At 37.0% G+C, this 19,474-nt stretch overlaps 1 protein-coding gene across 1 annotated transcript in view; it reads left to right on the top strand.

Moving 5' to 3' along the window:
- Positions 1 to 646: 646 nt before the first annotated feature.
- Positions 647 to 19,474, top strand: part of LOC141436552 (uncharacterized) — a 207,231-nt gene continuing 188,403 nt past the window's right edge. Inside the window, exons 1-2 of the mRNA XM_074099555.1 lie at positions 647 to 687; positions 1,090 to 1,265. Coding sequence (XP_073955656.1) covers positions 647 to 687; positions 1,090 to 1,265 — 217 coding nt within the window. The remainder of the gene's footprint in view (positions 688 to 1,089; positions 1,266 to 19,474) is intronic.

Raw genomic sequence — 19,474 nt, 5'->3', positions numbered from 1 at the left:
TTATGTGGCATTATGGATGTGATCTCGCCAAAAATCAGGTTAAGTATCGTATATTTCTGCGTTTAGTTTTGGTGTGGAGGATCCTTAAAAGAATATATTGAAACAACTAAATCATAGACCCTGTACTAAATATTAAAGACCTAAAGCCATATTGTCTATCAAGCGCGCATTCGCGATTGCATTCACCATCTCTTTCTTATCCTATACCGTTTGACAGAGATGAATGATTTTGTGATTCCGAGTATACTAGACAGTATGACCTCAGGTTATTTATATGTAAGTAGATGTAGGGTATAACTTTTTGGACTCGTAGGTGGATTTATACATCTTGTTTTAAGCCGAGTTTAGACTTGCAAGAAAAATCTTGCAACCACTACAAACTCGTTGGCTTTACGGCCTCGCAATGTAATGCAACTTGCACGATTATTTTGCAAGTCTAAACTCGGCTTTACATTGCGTTATTGCCAGAGAAAGGCAATTCAGTTTGCTATTTAGAACCTCGCGTATAATGTAGGCGTGAAAATGAAATTTATACGAGGTATTATAGCAAATTTTATAAATATAAACTTTTTGCAACTTTACGTAAGTTTTACGACTAAATTACTGTTTCCATCTTTAATTAGAAGGACAAGGTAAATACGCTACAATGGGCGCCATTTCATTTGTATCTAAGTTTATACCTAAATGGTATAAAAGCGTCATTATTTGAGCGTTGGTTCCGACTAACTTTCGCGGACTCATTTTGATGACACCATATTTTGATACAGTTTCCACGATCTACAGGCAACTTGAAAAAAAAATGATCACGATACTGAGGCAGTTGAAACACCCGAACGACCCAACACCGCTCTAATGCTCGGTAGGCAATATCAAAATTATTTTTTGTTGTTTATTATTTCACTTTGACATAATTCATGACAAACGTGCTACATATTGCCTTGTTACTTAGTCCTTCTAACGAAGATTGAGCCTTTCTTGAGCATCTCTAAAATATAAAATACTTTCCGCAAAACGCACTCAGTAAACCCACTAACCCCTCACCGTTCCTAAGGGTGCGGTTTCATTGAACGAGCGAGCGGTCGAGTAAAGCTGGGTGCGCAACGCCACGGAGCCGTCGGTAGAGCGCCGCGGGGCGGGGGAGGCGGAGCCCGCGCCCTCGCCCGCGCCCGACGCGGAGGCGCCGCGTCGCCGCCGCCACCGCCCGCTCTACCGCCGCCTCTTCCACTACGTACGCACCGCGTGGACCGGCGTCAAGTTCGCTCTAGGTAATAGAATTTTAGTAGCTCGAACGTAGTTCCATTATCATTTTCAAATAAGAATTCATTATTTTCTTAGTGTACTTTACTTACTTTACTCATCTCTAGCACATAATCTCGCTGCCCGTAAAACCATAAAATGCAGCCAAGAGATGTGATGTGAATGATCATTTTTCACTATTTGTATATACATACGTACCGCATGGACGCTAGTTCAGGACGCAAGTTTACTCTAGAAAAAAGAGCGATCGTAGTTTCCATCGACTACCGTTTAAGATTACTTAAACTCACGTTCCGTCAGATTTGAAGAAAATACAAAATATTTTGGATTCTTCCATTACACGAGAACATGTTGCCACGAGCGAGATACAACAAAGCGGCCCCGAGGTCCCTATACGAGCCCTCACCAAATTCGTCGATATTTTACCATCAGCAGGGCTACTACGAAACTCGAAAATCGAAGTTCAAGTCATACCGTCCCTCTCACTCTCGCATTAAACAATATAAGCGTCAGCGGGATGGTACGATACAAACTTCGATTTTCGAGTTTCGTAGTAGCCCAGCTGTTTCACTTTGTTTTCAGCGTAATCCATTCAAAAATACTTTTATTCTACTATCACTTATCCCACATTCATCCTTTGTTTTTCTACTAGTTTTGTCACATCCCTATTGCAATTTAGTAAAATTGTGTGCAAAAAATAGTTGCAAGAACTCGCCGACATCTACCAATCGAGCGATGCTAACCTACTAAGTACCTACATAAGTCGCGTTGGTGCAGCCACGCCGCTGCCGCCTGCTCCACGCTTTCTCTTCCACTATGTATGCACCCTGTGGTCGTAGGCTACAGTATATAGCGGTTCGTATATTATGCAGTATGATATCACTATCCCTCGTCTCCAATCTCAGTCAATGACTATTCGTTTATGTAAGTAAGTATCAGTATTTTTATAATTATCATTATTTGTGATTTTTAACTAGACAAGTATAAAATGGCATTTTGTTACTTGTGCCCGTAGAGTACGGAACCCTAAAAAAGGTGTTATAATAAAATGAAGGAATCACAGAAAAAAGGCGATGGATTTCGGATGTACTTCGTACCTACTTAGTTTAGATCTGAAAGTGTAGATCAGGAAAGGTAATATGGTAGTATTCAGTTAGCGAACTAAATATCTATACGTATAAAATAACTTCACAAAATTTTACGTAGGTAGTCAACATCAAAAGCTATTTATAATTCCTAAAAGCTGTAAAATATAACTTTTCCTTCTCGCTTATATCATAATTCGAGTGAGAGACTTCTTTTGAAATATACTTTACAAATGTAAGGCACAGGGACCAATTAAGTTAGAGAAGTGGTGTTGGTGGAATTCACAAGTACGTTAGGTGTTCACTTGTTCGCTCAAAGTGCCGTATTCTCTAGAATTTAAAAGCAACTTTTACAAAGCCCCTGAGACGACCATTCTCGATCATTGGTATCTAACGGTCCCAGTAACAATGACAGTATGTTTAACTTAGGACTCGTAAGAGAAAAGCAATTGGCTGAGATTAAAGTGGAGTAGGAAATCGTGATTCTATTTGAAAATGCCGGGATATTTCAAGTGATTTTTAAAAGGATTAGTTAACAGAATGGTCACACGGACAATCAGATTCTGCAAAACATTAGTGATTTGTCACTTAATTGCGTTAGTTTATTACGGTAGTATTTTCTTTGTCCTATAGGAGATACGTTAATAGAAATATTATTCTCTGATTTTATAGGATACATAATAAATACATTTATCAATTGTAAGTGAGCTGCCCGGCTACTTATCCAGGATTTAAGATTAAGATCACATCATGACATGGATGTTTCATTAAAGAGAACAATTAAAAAACTGTTTAATAACGCCAGTTAGTACAATTATACAGGAAGATAATGAAATTTAAGAGGAAGGTTTATTACGGATCAATCCAAAACGTCAGACCCAAACGCAACTTAACACATTATGTATAAAATAATTCCTATGTATACCTAACACATATAAAATAAATCCTCTAGAGTAGATAAATAATTCAAAACCCAGTAAATATATGTATCAAAACTAAATTAACTTTCGATTACATAGCTCCACTTCCTTCGAACGTTTGTTTCGTTGGCAAACATTGGCGTAAGAACATAGGAGCTATTTGATGTCTGAAATGAGTTACCGCTCCTAAGGCGACGTGTTAGAGTTAGAGTTAGATTAAGTATACATTTAACTAATGCTTTCCTTTGAAGTAAGAAACTAACAATGGAAACTAGTTGACTTGGGTTGATTGTTATTTGTAAATTTATTTGAGTTGAAGCCATCATAGTGCTGTTAAAACATTCAAATGGACCTGTAAAGTTTTCGGTAAAATTACCAGTTTTTCTTATATCGCTAAGAGCGTCTTTTCTATCACATTAAATTTTTTGTCGTATCCTGAGATATCTATACAAAGTATTTGTGTCCTTCTAACCGTTTAGACACAAGAAGATAAAAGGGATTTTGACTTTATTAAAAGTACCCGGGCGACCTACTCGGGCTAGAACCCGATAACAAGCGTTTTCCCAGAGATAAGACCAAGCTAGATCGATTTGTCGTCCCCGAACACCCCCACATACCAGATTTCATCGAAATCATTTGAACCGTGTCCGAAATTCTGATTATATATTTTTTCAAGGTATTAGATAGATACTTGACAGTAAAGGATAATTAAAATAACTAATGATCATTTAAATATAAGGGTCTTTGCTTTGCACATTGCGTTTTGAAAACGCGCCGTTGACGCACATTATGGTGCGCGTGTTTACAGCGCGTTGCCACACAACTCGAGTGCGGTGCATATCGCATCTGTATCAATACACGCGTCGACGGTGCGTTTAAAAACGCCGTGTGCCCTGAAAGAAATAGGAAAAATTTCAAAAATAATCCCACCTATAACATTATAAATGCGAAAGTTTGTAAGTCTGTTTGTTTGTTACTTTATCACGTCTAAATCACTACTGAACCGATTGAGATTGAATTCGGTATACAGATAGTTTGAGTCCCGTACTTAGAAGGACATAGGATAGTTTTAATCTCGGAAAATTGCATAGTTCCCTCGGGATAGCGATAAACTATGTATGTTAGAAAGAACATTTATGTGATTTACCCACTAACGCCAATAAGCCAATGGCTACTAGAAACACAGGGAAGCTTAAAGTTTCATCTTATACAGATAACCTGGCTATAACCAAAAAGTCGTTTATGGGTAATTGCATACGTTTTTTATAATAAAATTTCAAAAAATATTAAAAATGAAACGGATACAAAATTCAGATTTATTATCAAGAATACATTAATATCTATAAGGCGTATTATAAAGTTAATGATTATATTTATCATGGACAGGGATATTTGGAAATAATTCCGATCCGCATTAGTAAAGTTGTGTTAAATACTTGTGATTGTATAGCTATTATTTAATAATATGTATTGTAAATCTGCTTAAAAAAATATACCTCGTTGAGTTTCTTGCCGGATTCTTCTCAACAGAGGTTTTTCCGAACCGGTGGTAGTTTTTTTTTGACATTCATAAGTGCTTGTTATAGCCTAAATTGAATAGAGATATTCTGACTTTGACTTTGAAACGAATTCTGCGCGGACGGAATCGTGGGTAATGGCTAGTGAACAGTCCTCGCTTTTGAGTCCTCGCGGTCACTGTTGCAGTACATACACTAAGTTCTAATGTTATTAACAACATGATGTTACAGCATAAGTGTGTTTGCCTGCGTAAACGAGATGCGACATGCTTGTACTAGGAGTGACCTAGTTCCGTAGAAGACAGGTAGGTATGCCACACGGGTTATAATAAACTCAGCGGCACAAAATTTGACCCACTCTACATACAAAATCACCTATTACTGCATACATTTGAGGACTAGATTTTTTGCCACTCAGTATACCTACCTTGTTCATGGTACGACTAGACTTTACCCGGGGCTTCGACCGCGTAAATCCGGCAATCCAATTCTCTTAAACATCAATTTTAAATGTAATGAAATTAATAAGAAGTGCTTTTAAAACAACTACATTGGACTTGTTCCTTGATTTCTGAAACGATTTTTTCAAATTTCGGTATAAAAAATATCATTAGGTCAGATGAATAATAGGTAAAAGTTTTACGACTGACATACGTGAATGAATCACTTTTCACATTTACAATACGAGTACTCGTGCTCAAATGTAGCTGGCCACTTTAGTACTTACCTGCTTTGTCTTACGTTTACTGCTTCAAAATACTAGCCTATTTACCTACTTTTGAGTTTGACTGTACACACGTGTTACTCTGCATTTAAATATAGTTGTGCAGTAAATAGGTACATAAAGAAAACAGAAAAGAAAAAAAAGTGCCACAAAAAACACTACTTAATATATTTATTCCCTTATTAATATTACTTTTTTATTGTTAAATATTTATTATTATTATTTATTTATAATTCATATTAATGTGAACATAGCAAAATTCAAATAAATATCATTAAATTACAATGCACCAGATTACTTGTACCTAAGATCCGAGAACAAACCTTCGTATTATTCATACAAATATCTTTCCGGCCGGGAATCGAATCTGGGACCTCAAGTTTCGTAGTCAGGTTCCTAACCACTTGGCCATCCGGTCGTCAAAACGCCATGTAACGCTTCTTGCATCATTTTACTCCCACGTGTGTAAACAGCGCTTTAGATCTGTTCGGATCAAACTCGTAAGTTACTAAAATAACTTCATATACTGACCATGGTCATCATTGTTCCATTAGGCGGTCGTAACCGTAAAGTGCGGAGGTGAAATAGTAGTTAAGTCGACCCAATCTCAGAGAATACGGTCGTAACACCCTCTATTATGATTATACCTTTTTATTAGATCATAGTTGAAATTTGACCAACCAAAGGCAAGAAAGAACGTAAAGAAATCTTGGGAGAACTCTGTTGTGGCCGGGATAAGGTTCTCAAAATAAAAACAGTTTAGTTAAAAACTATCCTAAGTCCTTTTCAAGGTCTAATACTATCTTCATACCAAATTTATTCACGATCTGTTACTTTATAGGTTAAATCAAGCTTTTTTTTGCTGACTGTATTTTTAAGCAAAGCTTAAGTGGCTAAATAAGAAACAACACAGGCTGAGATATGAGGTGCATAGGAGAAATTCGTGTCTGTATCGTTGTCCATCGGTGGTGTAGCGGTATAGCACACGGCACGGAATGCCGAGGACCTGAGTTCGATTCCCAGCGCTGGTCTTATTTTTCTGGTTTTTCTGTGCATCTATATTTCAGTTTATTTTGGATATGTCACTACCAGATTATTGTATTGTCACGCAATTTACATAAGTATACCAAATTTCAAGGAACTACTGGAAGTTGGTGGAATTTAACTTGCAAAATTTGATTACAGACAGACAGACAGACAACGAGACAGGTGAAACTAATTAAAAGCTTGTAAAAACAAATAAACGTAAGTACTCATAACATAAGTAAGGATAAGCGGATACTGTTATCATAGAAATAGCAGTCTATATCCCACATAAATAAATCTAATATAATTTACCATAAATCATTTGAAGCTATTATTAAAAAACCCGATTATTAACTGTCTAAACGGCCAAGCCATCCCACTATATTTATAGGAGACCATTCCACATTTAAGCAAGAATTGTTTCTATTGTATTGTAAATACGAACCCAAAGTGATAAAATTACGAGAACATACAATATTAGCCAATGAAGGTACCAATAGAAACAACATAGTAACTCCGCAACTTTCCTGTACTTTTACACCCATTTATCATAATAAATGAGTATTACTTTTAAACAAACATAACAGAGGAACTTACACTGCTTGTTCCGACGTCGTCTTACACGATAACGACAAAAGTTAACTAGACACCTAGTGATATAGAAGGTAGTGACATAAAGACGGATATACATGTAAATATTTTTATTATGAGAGGGAGGAAAACGAGCAAGCGGGTCATCTGATGAGAAAATGATCACCGCCGCCTATGAGTACCAACTATTCAAGGAGAGTCATTGGCCCATTGCCAGCCTTTTAAGAAAGTTTTTGGTAAAATAAAATTTCGTATTATTAAGCGTTAACAATTATAAAACTCAATTTCCATGGGAATCCTAAAAAGTACATTGTGTTCCACATTTAGGTATGTTCTATGAAGAAGACACATCTTCAGGGCTCTACTTAGCGGTCGAGATTTCGGATTTTATGCCACTCTCGTGAGAATATCGGATTAAAAAGTAGCGTATAATAAATACTTATGAACAATTTGCTCCTAATCCATACAGCTGTTTTATAGTTAAACAATAACGAATACACTCACAAACTTTCACATTTATAAAATGTATTAGTAGATAATATAACTGATACACGTTTTGCATCCCTATTATACTTACATACCTAATACGTAAGCGCAGTATAGTGTATACATCATTACAAAATTGCATTAACGACGTTATACCTTCCCATAAGGGCCATAAGCCAGCGCAAAACTCTCAACTTAATTTACCAACTTCATTACACCCCTTGACAACTTCCCCGAATTTGTGGTCAATGATAAATTGCCATCCGCGATAACTATATAGGTACCAACAAAGTTCCAGGAATAAGGCAAAAATGCGAACTTTGACACGCGCTATGTTTTGATGGTTTTGTTTATACTACTATCCTACTAATATTATAAATGTGAAAGTTTGTGAGTGAGTGAGTGAGTGAGTATGTTTCTTACTTCTTCACGCTGAAACGGCAGAACGGATTTGGATGAAATTTTTTTAAAAGTTAGTTTATAACCTGGATTAAAGCATAGGATACTTTTTATCCCGATATTCCTACGCTGGGCTTAGAGTCATGAAATTTGATATGGAGGTAGCTGGACGTCTGGAATAACACATAGGCTACTTTTTATCCCGATGTTCCCACGGGATAGAATAAAATCTGTAGCTAATATCCGCTGGGCTTAGAGTCATGAAATTCTCTCCATGTCACGTGGAAATAAGAGGCGACTGAGGATATAGGTTACGGTATACCGTGGCGACAGGCTAAACCTGTCACTATTGTGCCGTTTTTGTCAATTAAAACTAAAATTGCTAAAAGTCACCGAAGCGGTAACTGTTTCGTGTGCTCTTTACATTTGGAATACAGGCGTGATGTCGGTATGTAGATAGCTGGACATCTGGAATCTAGGTATTTTTATCCGATTTCCCGGGATAGTGATAAATCTCGAAATAAAAACCGCTGGGTTTAGAGTCATGAAGTTTGGCATGGGGTTTTAATTAACGTCAATGAAAAGATGTAATTTTAGAATTCCCAGAGAATTTAATAAAATCCCGGAATTTCAATTCAAATGCTGTATCTAATTATTCACGCGTGCGAAGCCGCGAGTAACCGCTAGGGCTTTTGTAATGCTAATGTAAGCAAATGTGTTTCTCGATATTAAAAAGTTCTGTTGTGTTCGTTATCCGCAACTATAAAACGTCATAAATTGCCGGTGTCGTTTAAACATTTTAGTGACATTACAACATATTTTATAGTGTTCGAAGTGTTATGATTATATTATTAATTTTAGTTACTTATTCTTTGATTGAATAATATACTTAAAATATACAATTTTACTTTTTTAACCTACTTAAAAAGATAATCACTTATTTAGTAATTGATTATCAGTTTGTCCTCCTTCAAGGTATTCCACTTGCTTCTCCCTTTCTTCTCTTTTTCTGCACACTGCACGTTCCTATTCTGCTACATTCTTAAAATCTTCTTCCCATCTCAACACTTAATTTTTATGTTACAGGGATCTATTTTTACTGTTCCAAAATGTTTATTTACACGAGCTTTAATCCGGCTCAAAGTATTTAAAAGCAAAAAAAAACGAAATAAAAACGGTGTTTAATCCACTGTTGTTGGCGTTAATATTCACGATCCGATAACTTTCTTTGTTATTTCTTTACAAAATCTTATCTTGAAGCATTTTTTTGAATCTTTAATTATTATTTGGAACGTAATATTTTCGTGAGTATTTTGTAAAGCATTTTTTCTCCAGTAAATCACCTACCCTTCTTTTAAGTCCAGAAGACTTAGTGGTCGTGTCGTGTTCGTCAGTATAGGATCAGACTCTATGGCATATGGAAGTTAGCGTCCTAGCAAAGCGACGCCTATGCAGCACTTGTGCTGTCTACATTTGCATGCCTTATTAGTGGCAAACCTTCGTGACCACTTTCTTGGGAAAATAGTGTGGTGGTTTCATCTTACCTTCCACACCGTAGTGCTGGAATCCAGAGTTAGTTTTGCAATAGAGAGCGCTGCTGCCCACTTCCATATCAGGTCCCATTAGTCGCCTTTTATGACACGCACGGAAAGAGATAAGTCCGTACTACATATTCTAAAACCAGCAAGGCATGGACTAAAATTATCTTTAGAGATCTGTAAAAAACTAGACGTTTTTGTCATCCTATTTATTCTAAAGCAAGGCACCCGGCAGTCCGTCCAGGCGCTCTTCCGTACCACAGTAACTATTCTTCCAGTATCAACTAGGTATAGTGTATTAAAATCAATATACCTGGTTATTTCTACGTCAGAAAATCCACATGTAATTTAACAAGTTTATGCCCGCGACTTCGTCTGCGCGGATCTAGATTATCGCGCGGTGTCGCCCTCTACCGGAATAAAAGGTATCCTATGTTGATCCTTGGATTTGAAAATACCTATATACCAAATTTCATCAAAATCGGTTCAGTGGTTTCGACTTGAAAGCGTAACAGACAGACAGGCAGAGTTACTTTCGCATTTATAATATTAGTAGGGATTAGAGTTTTTTATTAATTACTTATTCAAAGTGAAAACTACTGCGAACACAAAGTCTCTCCGATTTAATGGGATGTTGAGAGTATCACACGCGATTCTCTAAACATTGTGTCCGAAAGGCTACGCTCCAGCAGGCGTCAAAGGGACCGAATTTAATACCCCCTTATCAGACAGTTTCATCGAAATTGGTCTGTAATGCAAATCGTTTACAAACAACATGGCCGGTTTCCGTTGACAGTAAACACGAAAGCACAGTTAATTCCGGCTACTAATAAAGTCGTGTGAGTAACACTACGTTCGATTTACATTGATAATAATGTTAGCTTTGCTTGGGATAAACTCGTTGTTGCGGAGAAATGGAAATCGAATGTTGCATTGTGCCGCTGTTTGCATCGTTTGGGTTGATGCAATAGATTGGAAATTTGTGTGTACTACGGCAGCTATGGCACGCGATATCTAACATCACGTCTGTTTAAGCGTTGCCAAATTGTCATCCTAATTATAATCATATATGCGTAATATTTTATGCACTTTAGATGAACATGTGGGGTTTTACTGAGTGAAATGGCAGTGGCAACCGATCTATTTATTGAAAGGATGTGAATAAAAGCTAGAAAATATTATTTACAGCACAAGATATCATGATTCTGTTAAATATTGTCAAAACTATTCGAATGTTGATTGTCCTTAAGTAGAATTCTAATAAAATGTTGGCATGTAACCAAGTACCCATCGTTACTTCGTTCGATAAAAAGGTACTTTAGTTCTTCATCTTTGTTCATCACGTCTAGTTTCATGTCATAATTTGTGACTTCAATCAGCACACGGTCTGAATTTAGTAATTAAACTAGTTCTGTAAGTGCTATATTTGAAGCATAGCCAAGTGCCGTCTAGACTTTAGTAAATAGAAGTTAGTGCATCGAAAATACGTTTAATTGTTTTGTACGCCCCGTTGTTTTTGCGACAGTGTATAAGTTTTTAACATTGTAACTAAAGGCATCGGAAAAGTGACAAATAGTTTGGCCAATAAAGAATTAAATTTAAAAATGTGAAATTTTTGTATCAGTGAAATGAGTGCAAATACTGTTGTTAACACGACTATGACGATAGTAAGTGAATCTAAAAAGAGGTCTAGTTTCCGAACTAAGAATTCTGAAAAGAGAAATAAAGGGAAGAAGCGAGTGCGGTTTACGGACATCGTTTATCCGGAGAGCACTTCCTTTTGGAGACGTTTTGTTACTTTAGTGCGCACGTTCTGGATAAATACAACGGTCACCGTAAATACTGTTTTCAGTAAGTGAAAAGCCATTTCTGAACTGTGGTTATTTCAGTTCTGACCTTCGCATAAGATTCAATTTTTACGCAAGAATAAATTACATTAGCCACGCTCCAAGGCTCAAAGCAAAATTTTCAATGTTATACTTTAACCTTTTTTTGCTGTTATTTTGGGCAGTGCTGGCGATATTAATCCCGTTTTTTGGGTTCCATAATCCTACAAGGAACCCTCATAGTTTCGGCATGTCCGTCCGTCCGAGGCTTAGATTGAAGAGTGTTATGCTAATTAATTTGACAAGAGTATATTTTATTTACTAGGTATGCCGTCAAAATGGTAACGTAAAGTAATTATATTTTTTTTCTCGTCTAAACCCATAGCGTGCGATACCGTTGGATAGGTCTTTCAAAAACATCATAAGTTTGCTAACACCATTTTTCTATAATGGAATGCATTTCCAAAATAATTACGCTTTAAAGTATTAATTTTCGTTTGAGGAAAATCGCGCTTGTCCACTTGAATGAAAACAAAAGCTTTTGTAAAATAAATTACATATCGTAGAGCATACTTTCTCAAAGGGTTAAAATCTAAAGAAGTTTCCATATTAATCGAAATAGCTCTGAAAGGTTGAAACTAACTGTACAAATAGGTTATTTAGGGATCAATTTAATAAACAATTTCGGACATCTCCGGCGGAGCTTGTGAATGTTAGCTAACTTTGTCGGACCAACTTTACTCTTTGCGGAATTAATGAAATTTCCGTAGCGGGCCCGATACCGGCGCAGTTTGCCGTAATTAATAGTTGTCAATCAACCAGTTAAATATTTAAAATACGATATTGCTGCGGAATAATGGGATTACTTTACTTGACAGCACAGTAATAAAGATAAAATACGCATCACAGACACTTCACAAGCTTTGTTTAATGCGTGATTTCTTCCGAAAAATTATATGTAAATACCTAATTCAGATAGATATGAGCACAATGTCTAATTTTTCTCTCTTCTTCTATTTATGTTCTTACTATGTTTTTGTTGTCAATAAATGTTGTGAGTGAGTGAGTGAGTTTGATATGAAAAATCTCTTATTTTAAATACGACAGAAGAGTAATAACACTTTTAATGGTATTTAAAAGACCCTTTTGAAACTGTAAAACTGTCTCACGACATAAGCGGGTCTTCAAAGGAATCAAACTCTCGTTAAATAAAGTCTCAACTAAAACTTTCGCCGTCTCCAGCATTTCAAAGATAATGGTTTCAAATAACATTCAATCTTCTATTACGGTAGTTAATTCTAATGTTTGCAGAGAAGGTTCAAGTGACGATCATGATGTAGTAGCAAGTTCGGAAAGCGGTCAATAAAAAGCAATTGTTGGGGTCACGTTTGACCCGTACCGAACTCGTAAAGTTTGAAAGCGAAGCTGACGTTCCGAGATTATTGCCAACCGTATAAGTTTCGCTAACTTTTACTCTGACTATTGAAGAAGATAAAACATTCAATGTAAAGTATTACTGTTACACGATTGGAAAATATAGTCTCGTAACAAGCTCTCACTAATGTGTATGTGTAGAATATCTGTTACCTGTCTAATTTTGTTTCTTATTTTATTAAAATTCCGTTTTGTCGAAGCAGCTACTGTCTTTAGATATTTTCTATCCATCAACAATGTATTGCGACTCGTTGATAAACAATAGTCGTAAGATTTGACTACTACAACGATATCGATATTTTAATAGAAAACGAATGATTTTGATTGAAATTCAACATATCGCATTCTTTTTTGCACTTATGTTATTTTGTGTACTTGCCTACTTAATAACTTTCATTAAACAAAGCGAAACTTCTTCTTCAACAGCTTTTTTTTTCTACGGCTTCAAATTTAAAAGGCCAACAGCAAAAACGTGTTAATTTATTATACCTACTATATATTTTAATTTGTGAAGCTTAATGCTGCATTAAATCATTTTTACGTCGGCTGCGTACATTTCATTCCATTTTATTTATTATAATGTGCATCTTGTAGCCGTTACTTCGTAAGCGTTTTCGGATTTATATAGCTTTGCTCATCGCACTTTGAACATAAAATTTGAATGTAAAGTGTCATTATTATCGAGTGCTATTTTCTGGGTTTATTGTAATGTTGACATTTTGTTTACTGGGTTGCTGACATTTGTGTACGATGGCACTCGCATCAAGTAATCGGTATTTTATAACTGTACGAGTATGTGCGTATTGCTCAGAATCCTATGAATCTAATATTATAAAAGCGAATGTGAGTAATGTTTGTTTTTTGCGCTTACATTTAAAGTATTTGACCAATCAGTATGAAATTCGGTGTTGAAATAGTTTAAGACAGATAGTATAGTTTTTAACTCGGAAAATGCAATAGTTGGCGCGGGCGCGCGAAAAACTAATTCTTCGCAGATGAAGTCGCGGGCTACACAGTTCTCTCCTGTCTAGACGTGTTCATCCGGATAGCAATGAGCCTTCATGAAGACTTGCTTGGGAAAATGCAGTGGTTTCTCTTTGCCTTGCGCAACGCAGTACCTACTGGAGTTCGTAGTTTAGAATAGGGAACGCTACTGCTCACTCTCACATCAGTATAGGTCTACTACGAAATTCGAAAATCGAAGTTCGTTTCGTACCGTCCCGGTGACGCCGATATTATTTCATACGAGAGTGAGAGGAATAGTACGATTCGAACTTCGATTTTCGAATTTCCCTTAGTCACCTTTTACGAAAATACAAACTGAGACCAGCGCTGTGAATCGAACCCAGGTCCTCAGCAATCCGTGCTGCGTGCTATAACCCCTACACCACTGCTGGACAGGAATCTAGACACGAATTTTTCCTATGCATACATATCTCAGGTTGCTTTTTATCTACTACGCTACTTAAGCAGCAGCACTAGCGACATCTATGTTCCGCTCTCATCGAGAGACGTCACATCCTTTCGGAACTAACCGCTCACCCAGACACGAGATGTCGCTTCTAAGCAAAAAAAAAGTAACAAATTTAGAGTTGAAATAAAAAATACAAAAAGACTCCAAAAAAACAATCATACCTTTTACGACACCAACAGAAAGAGATGAACCTATCCTATTCTACTTAAAATTGGGCGCCGCGAGACAACGGACTTACTACAACTAGTAGGGAATAAATTAAAAATAAAACCTTAATGTATCGGGCTATCGGTATAGTATTGATATCGGTCTCATCCAAACTTATTTTAGAATAATTTATTGAATCAGGCGTTCCTTTGCGGAGGTCCATATCAATGAACTAAAAGAATTTCCTTGCTCACCCGCAACCTTATTATAGCAAAGTTTATGCAAGATATGCGTGTTCATGCAGTTCCTCCACCTCCACACTGTAAGAACACACACAAATCACATAAACCCATCTATTACCACCACATACATTACATTCTTTTAGGTCATTTATTATAGAATGCTAGAAAACAATGTTATGTTTGGAGTATGGGATCAAATTTGTTTATTTCTGTAATAACGGCACAATATTTCCTGGGTAGCGAGAGTAATCGATCATGTGTCTAGTCAAGTGGCTCACCCTTTTTCAATCGATAATAACCTTCCACAACATTTAGCAGTGTTTATATTATTATGTAGGCAGATTTGATCGCGTGTATGGGATCCTATCCTAGGGAGGACCAACTCTAAAGTCGGCATTATGCAGAGTAAGAGTCATTCAATGGCCGTTTGTTTCTATTTATTTTGTCTTAACTCTTATAATGTTCAGAACAATTGTTTTTTCTCTCTTTTTGAGTGGCGAGTGGCCTCTATCTCATCTGATAAAAAGTATAGAAGAGGCCTAAGATATCGTTTGCTAGTTTATTCGAATCGATTCTGAAAATAACAGTTCAAATGTATGTCGCGCGATCTTTGAATAAAAATATAGTAGCATAGATATAATTATCAAAATAGACCGGTCACGTTCGGTTCGATAAAGCGTCTATCCTAGCGAGAGAAAAGCTATGCTCTACGGAAAGTACGTGAGGCCATCAAGATCAGTTGTCATCCGAATTTTAATAGCGACCGTGGGTAGTTGGTGCCTCCGAACTGGAAAACGGTTTTGCAAACTGCGCAAGTGGCGGTGTGAATGACACTTTAGTAAGTGATGTTAGTAATTAGTGCAGAAGACGAGGGTTTTTCGCCGCCGGCGGACGCGTCGAATAGCCGAGCTGCAAGAACGCTTGGCAGTTCACGTTCAGCTTTTGCTCGAGCTCGCCTTGAACTTGAATCACGAATTGGTTCGAAACAAGTCGAGCATATCTTGACTACCTGGTTGACCCGTGTATTTATTTTAATAATCGAGTCATGTCATTATCATTTTTATCAAAAAGATAATGTATAATTTATTTATATTTTTAGTTACTTTCTCGGTTTCATTCAAAAATTATTACTGGACAGATATATCGACAGAAATGTATAGTCAACCAATTGGATTCTGGGCCATCGTTGAACTTTGTCTCATTAAAAAAAATCATCTGTCTATGTATGTGTTTGTGTATGACAACACTTATCGATTGACGTACATGTCATTATGACAAGGTTCTATAGTGGCCTGCGAGGACTCAAATTAGTTGACTATACATTTGTATACATACTTTAAAAAAGCGTATGTGCTATACTTTGTACTCACTAACTTATGTATAATACTGGTAATATATAGTATATATACCTACATACCTACATTATATGTAAAACTGGGATACTGCCATGCCAGTTTTATGTAAACAAATTAATTACGCTTTCTTTGAATATTGTACGCGTTAACAATCGCCAAAGTTAATAAGTACCTTAATTAAATAAAAGAACAAACTCGTTTATGTTCATGAGGCAAGATTTAGTAACTAGTATGGAACAATATATGTCTCACGAATTATACAATTACTAACTTTATTCCAACGCCTTAAGACTTGAACGTGTGCTTGATTTTCGTGCGGTATTTCTGTACTTTTCATTCTCGATCGTGTTTTGTCTGTCAGTTGTAATTAAAATTTCTTGTCACAATATATTTGACTGGGATTTACAAATGGCAACCTTATTGGTAACATGATACAGTTGCTTTTCAAGTCAAGTTAATAATGATTCATATGAAACGAAGTGTTTTAAATAAGATTTGAATTTTATTAAATACAACTAACAGATTATATTAATTAAAAAAATATCCAGAGCACCAATATATCTAGGTACCATCAGCCAAATAAGTGGTCTATCAGTTTTTAAACAAATTCCTATCAAATGAATATGTCGCTAAAGTCGAACTTTCAAGTTGACAGACACGTCTATTGGCATTATTGTTTTATGACGTGCAAACGATTACCAGCTTTAAGCACATATTTGGCTGATGGTACATCAATTAAACAAAACCACGCAAACTAATTAATATTGTATTCCATTAATTAACTTATATTTGTCACTTTGCCACCAGTTTTCAACGCAATTTACTAATTATTGAACCCACGCTGGAGCTCGCAAAACTGCATTAATCTGCCAATTTTATCGTGAAACATCCATCATTGGGATGAAACGGTCTAATCTCCTATTGACAAATTTATTATTCGCCGCTGTCACCGGTCGAACGTGCCGGCCGCAACGGGAGACATTGACATGTGATGACCTGCTAATGTGGCGGTTGGTTGGTATTATCAATGTTTTTGTGTCATCATCATCATCAGCCTACAGCAGTCCACTGACTGGACATAGGCTTCTTCCATGGCGCGCCATAACACTCTGTCTTCAGCTCCTTGCATTCATCCGCCGCCAGCGACCCTCTTAAGGTCGTCTGTCTACCGTGCCTCAGGACGCTCTACACTACGTTTTCCCGTCCGTGGTCTCCATTCAAGGACTCTTCTGCCCACCGTTCATCGGTCCTGCGACAGGCGTGGCCAGTTTGCGTGTGATTGGACGCTATTTATTAATTTACTTGTTTCAGACAACTAAGGTCATAGAATATCTCATCTTGAGACTCAAACCGTCATCAAACAAAAGTTGTCACCTCTCGAAATTACACTAGAAGCATTTTCACGCATAGTTTAATTTTGCGAGCTGATTGTTTAATCGCTGAGCTGTTTAATGACGGTTTGATTCTCAGGGTGCAATTTACATATACAATAAGATACCCTACAACTAAAATCTATAAAAAATGCAACGAAATATGTATATATTCATTTTTACCATGAAACTCCCGTCCCTGCCCGTCACCTACAGCCTTTTAAAGCAAATAAATAAATAAATGAATGAAAGCACAGGTCAGGCCCGTACTGTTCCCATCTCTGGGCTGGAGCACCCCAGTATCAGCTTCTTCCATTTGACCGCATCCAACGTAGGGCTGCTAGATTTATCGGCAACCGGGCACTCTCTGACCGGCTTGATCCTCTGGCAATGCGGAGGATGTAGGAGGGATATTGTTGCACCTCTCTGCGTCTTGTACCGCACATATCATGGGGAGGTTCAGATGCATTATTCGGATTGTTGCCTGCAGCTAGGTTTAACTACCGTACTTCGCGCAGGCGTCAGTCATTTCATCCTCACCACCTTTATGATTGGCAATCTAGCACCGTCCGCTTAAGCGAAACTTCTTTCCACGCACGACTAAATTATGGAACCAGCTTCCTTGGACAGTGTTTCGTGAGCGGTACAACTTAGGGATTTTTAAAAAACGAGCTTTTCAGTCTCTCAAAGGGCCGGCAACGCACCTGTGATACCCCTCGTGTTGGTAGGTGTCCATGGGCGGCGGTGATTGCTTCCCATCAGGTGACCCGCATGCTCATTTTCCCCCTCTTATATAAAAAATAAATAAAAACTGACCGTGATTGACGCCTATCCCTATCTCACCTGATGTTAAGTGCAGATAAGGCCGAAGGTGTATCACACTGGTTCAGCAACAGCCTATTCACTCTAGCCTTGAGAGCCCTAAATTGTTTTTATCCTGAAATACAGACAACGGGAGCGAATTCCATTCTTTGAATGAATGAATGAATGATAATTTATAAGCTGAATATATTTAGTTACAACAGGTGGAATATAATATAACAATACTTAGTATCTAGCATAACCTTAGCCTATTAAATTACATAGTGAATTATCCACAGTCATAATAATATTTAGCAGTTCGCGTTATGAAAAATGAAGCAAACCGCTTCGTGAGGGCTATCGGAACACTACCTAACTACATAAGGGTGAAGACAGCACGACCCAGCAGGAGGATCCATAGTATGTAGGTGAGGTAGACGACTTATTGTTCCACTCCTGCTGGCTCGTGCTGAGGCACCGACTTCGAGCTAGTACGTACCTAGAAAAATATTTTCAAGGGTTTTGTAGTCGGTTCCATTTTTTTGTTTTTTTTTATTGTTTCGGAGTCGGATTTGCTAATTTGTTACAAAAATTCTTTATTACATTATCAGCGCTTCCGGAAAGACCATGATTGCCAAGAAGAATGTGTTGCAAGAAACTTGTCCGTTAATTTATTTTGCCAATTATTCTCGTCTCTGATCCACTCAGCCTCTATGGAGTACAATACACTCTTAATACAATATGTTTGGGTATGTCTCTGCTTTCCTAATTTAGAACCAGAACCAAGGTTCCTTAGTTAGTTCCTATTCCGTATACAATGTGGCTGTACGTTTTATGCCCCATATACATGTTAAATGTTTTGTCCTTAAAACATTGGGCCGTTAGTTTGGGAGTCTCAAATTGAATTAAATTAACACACATTTGCATGAATCGCTGTTGGTGTAGTGTGATAGTAAATATTAAAATGTTCACCGTGTTCACGATATTGAGCTATGCTAAGTTATTTAAATTAGTTCTGACAGTATTGGTGCTGATTTGATTGAAATCATAGAAGATTGAAATATGGCGTCGTAAAAGTAACAGTAGAAATGGCTGGAACTGATTAGTACTGACTTCATTGGTTTAATAAAAAACCCTTCCACCTTTAGAAATATCGTGAAGTTTGTTATTAAGTACATTGCGGCACTAGATTGACTTCTCCAAACTCGTTTTCTTTACGACGTACAATGTGGTGCAATTTATTGTAATGTAATGCAATGCAAAAATGTAAGTTGTAAAGCTG

Source organism: Choristoneura fumiferana, chromosome 16 (genome assembly GCF_025370935.1).
Source record: "Choristoneura fumiferana chromosome 16, NRCan_CFum_1, whole genome shotgun sequence".
Classification (NCBI taxonomy): Eukaryota; Metazoa; Arthropoda; class Insecta; order Lepidoptera; family Tortricidae; genus Choristoneura; species Choristoneura fumiferana.
This window is presented reverse-complemented; position numbering and strand designations above follow the sequence as displayed.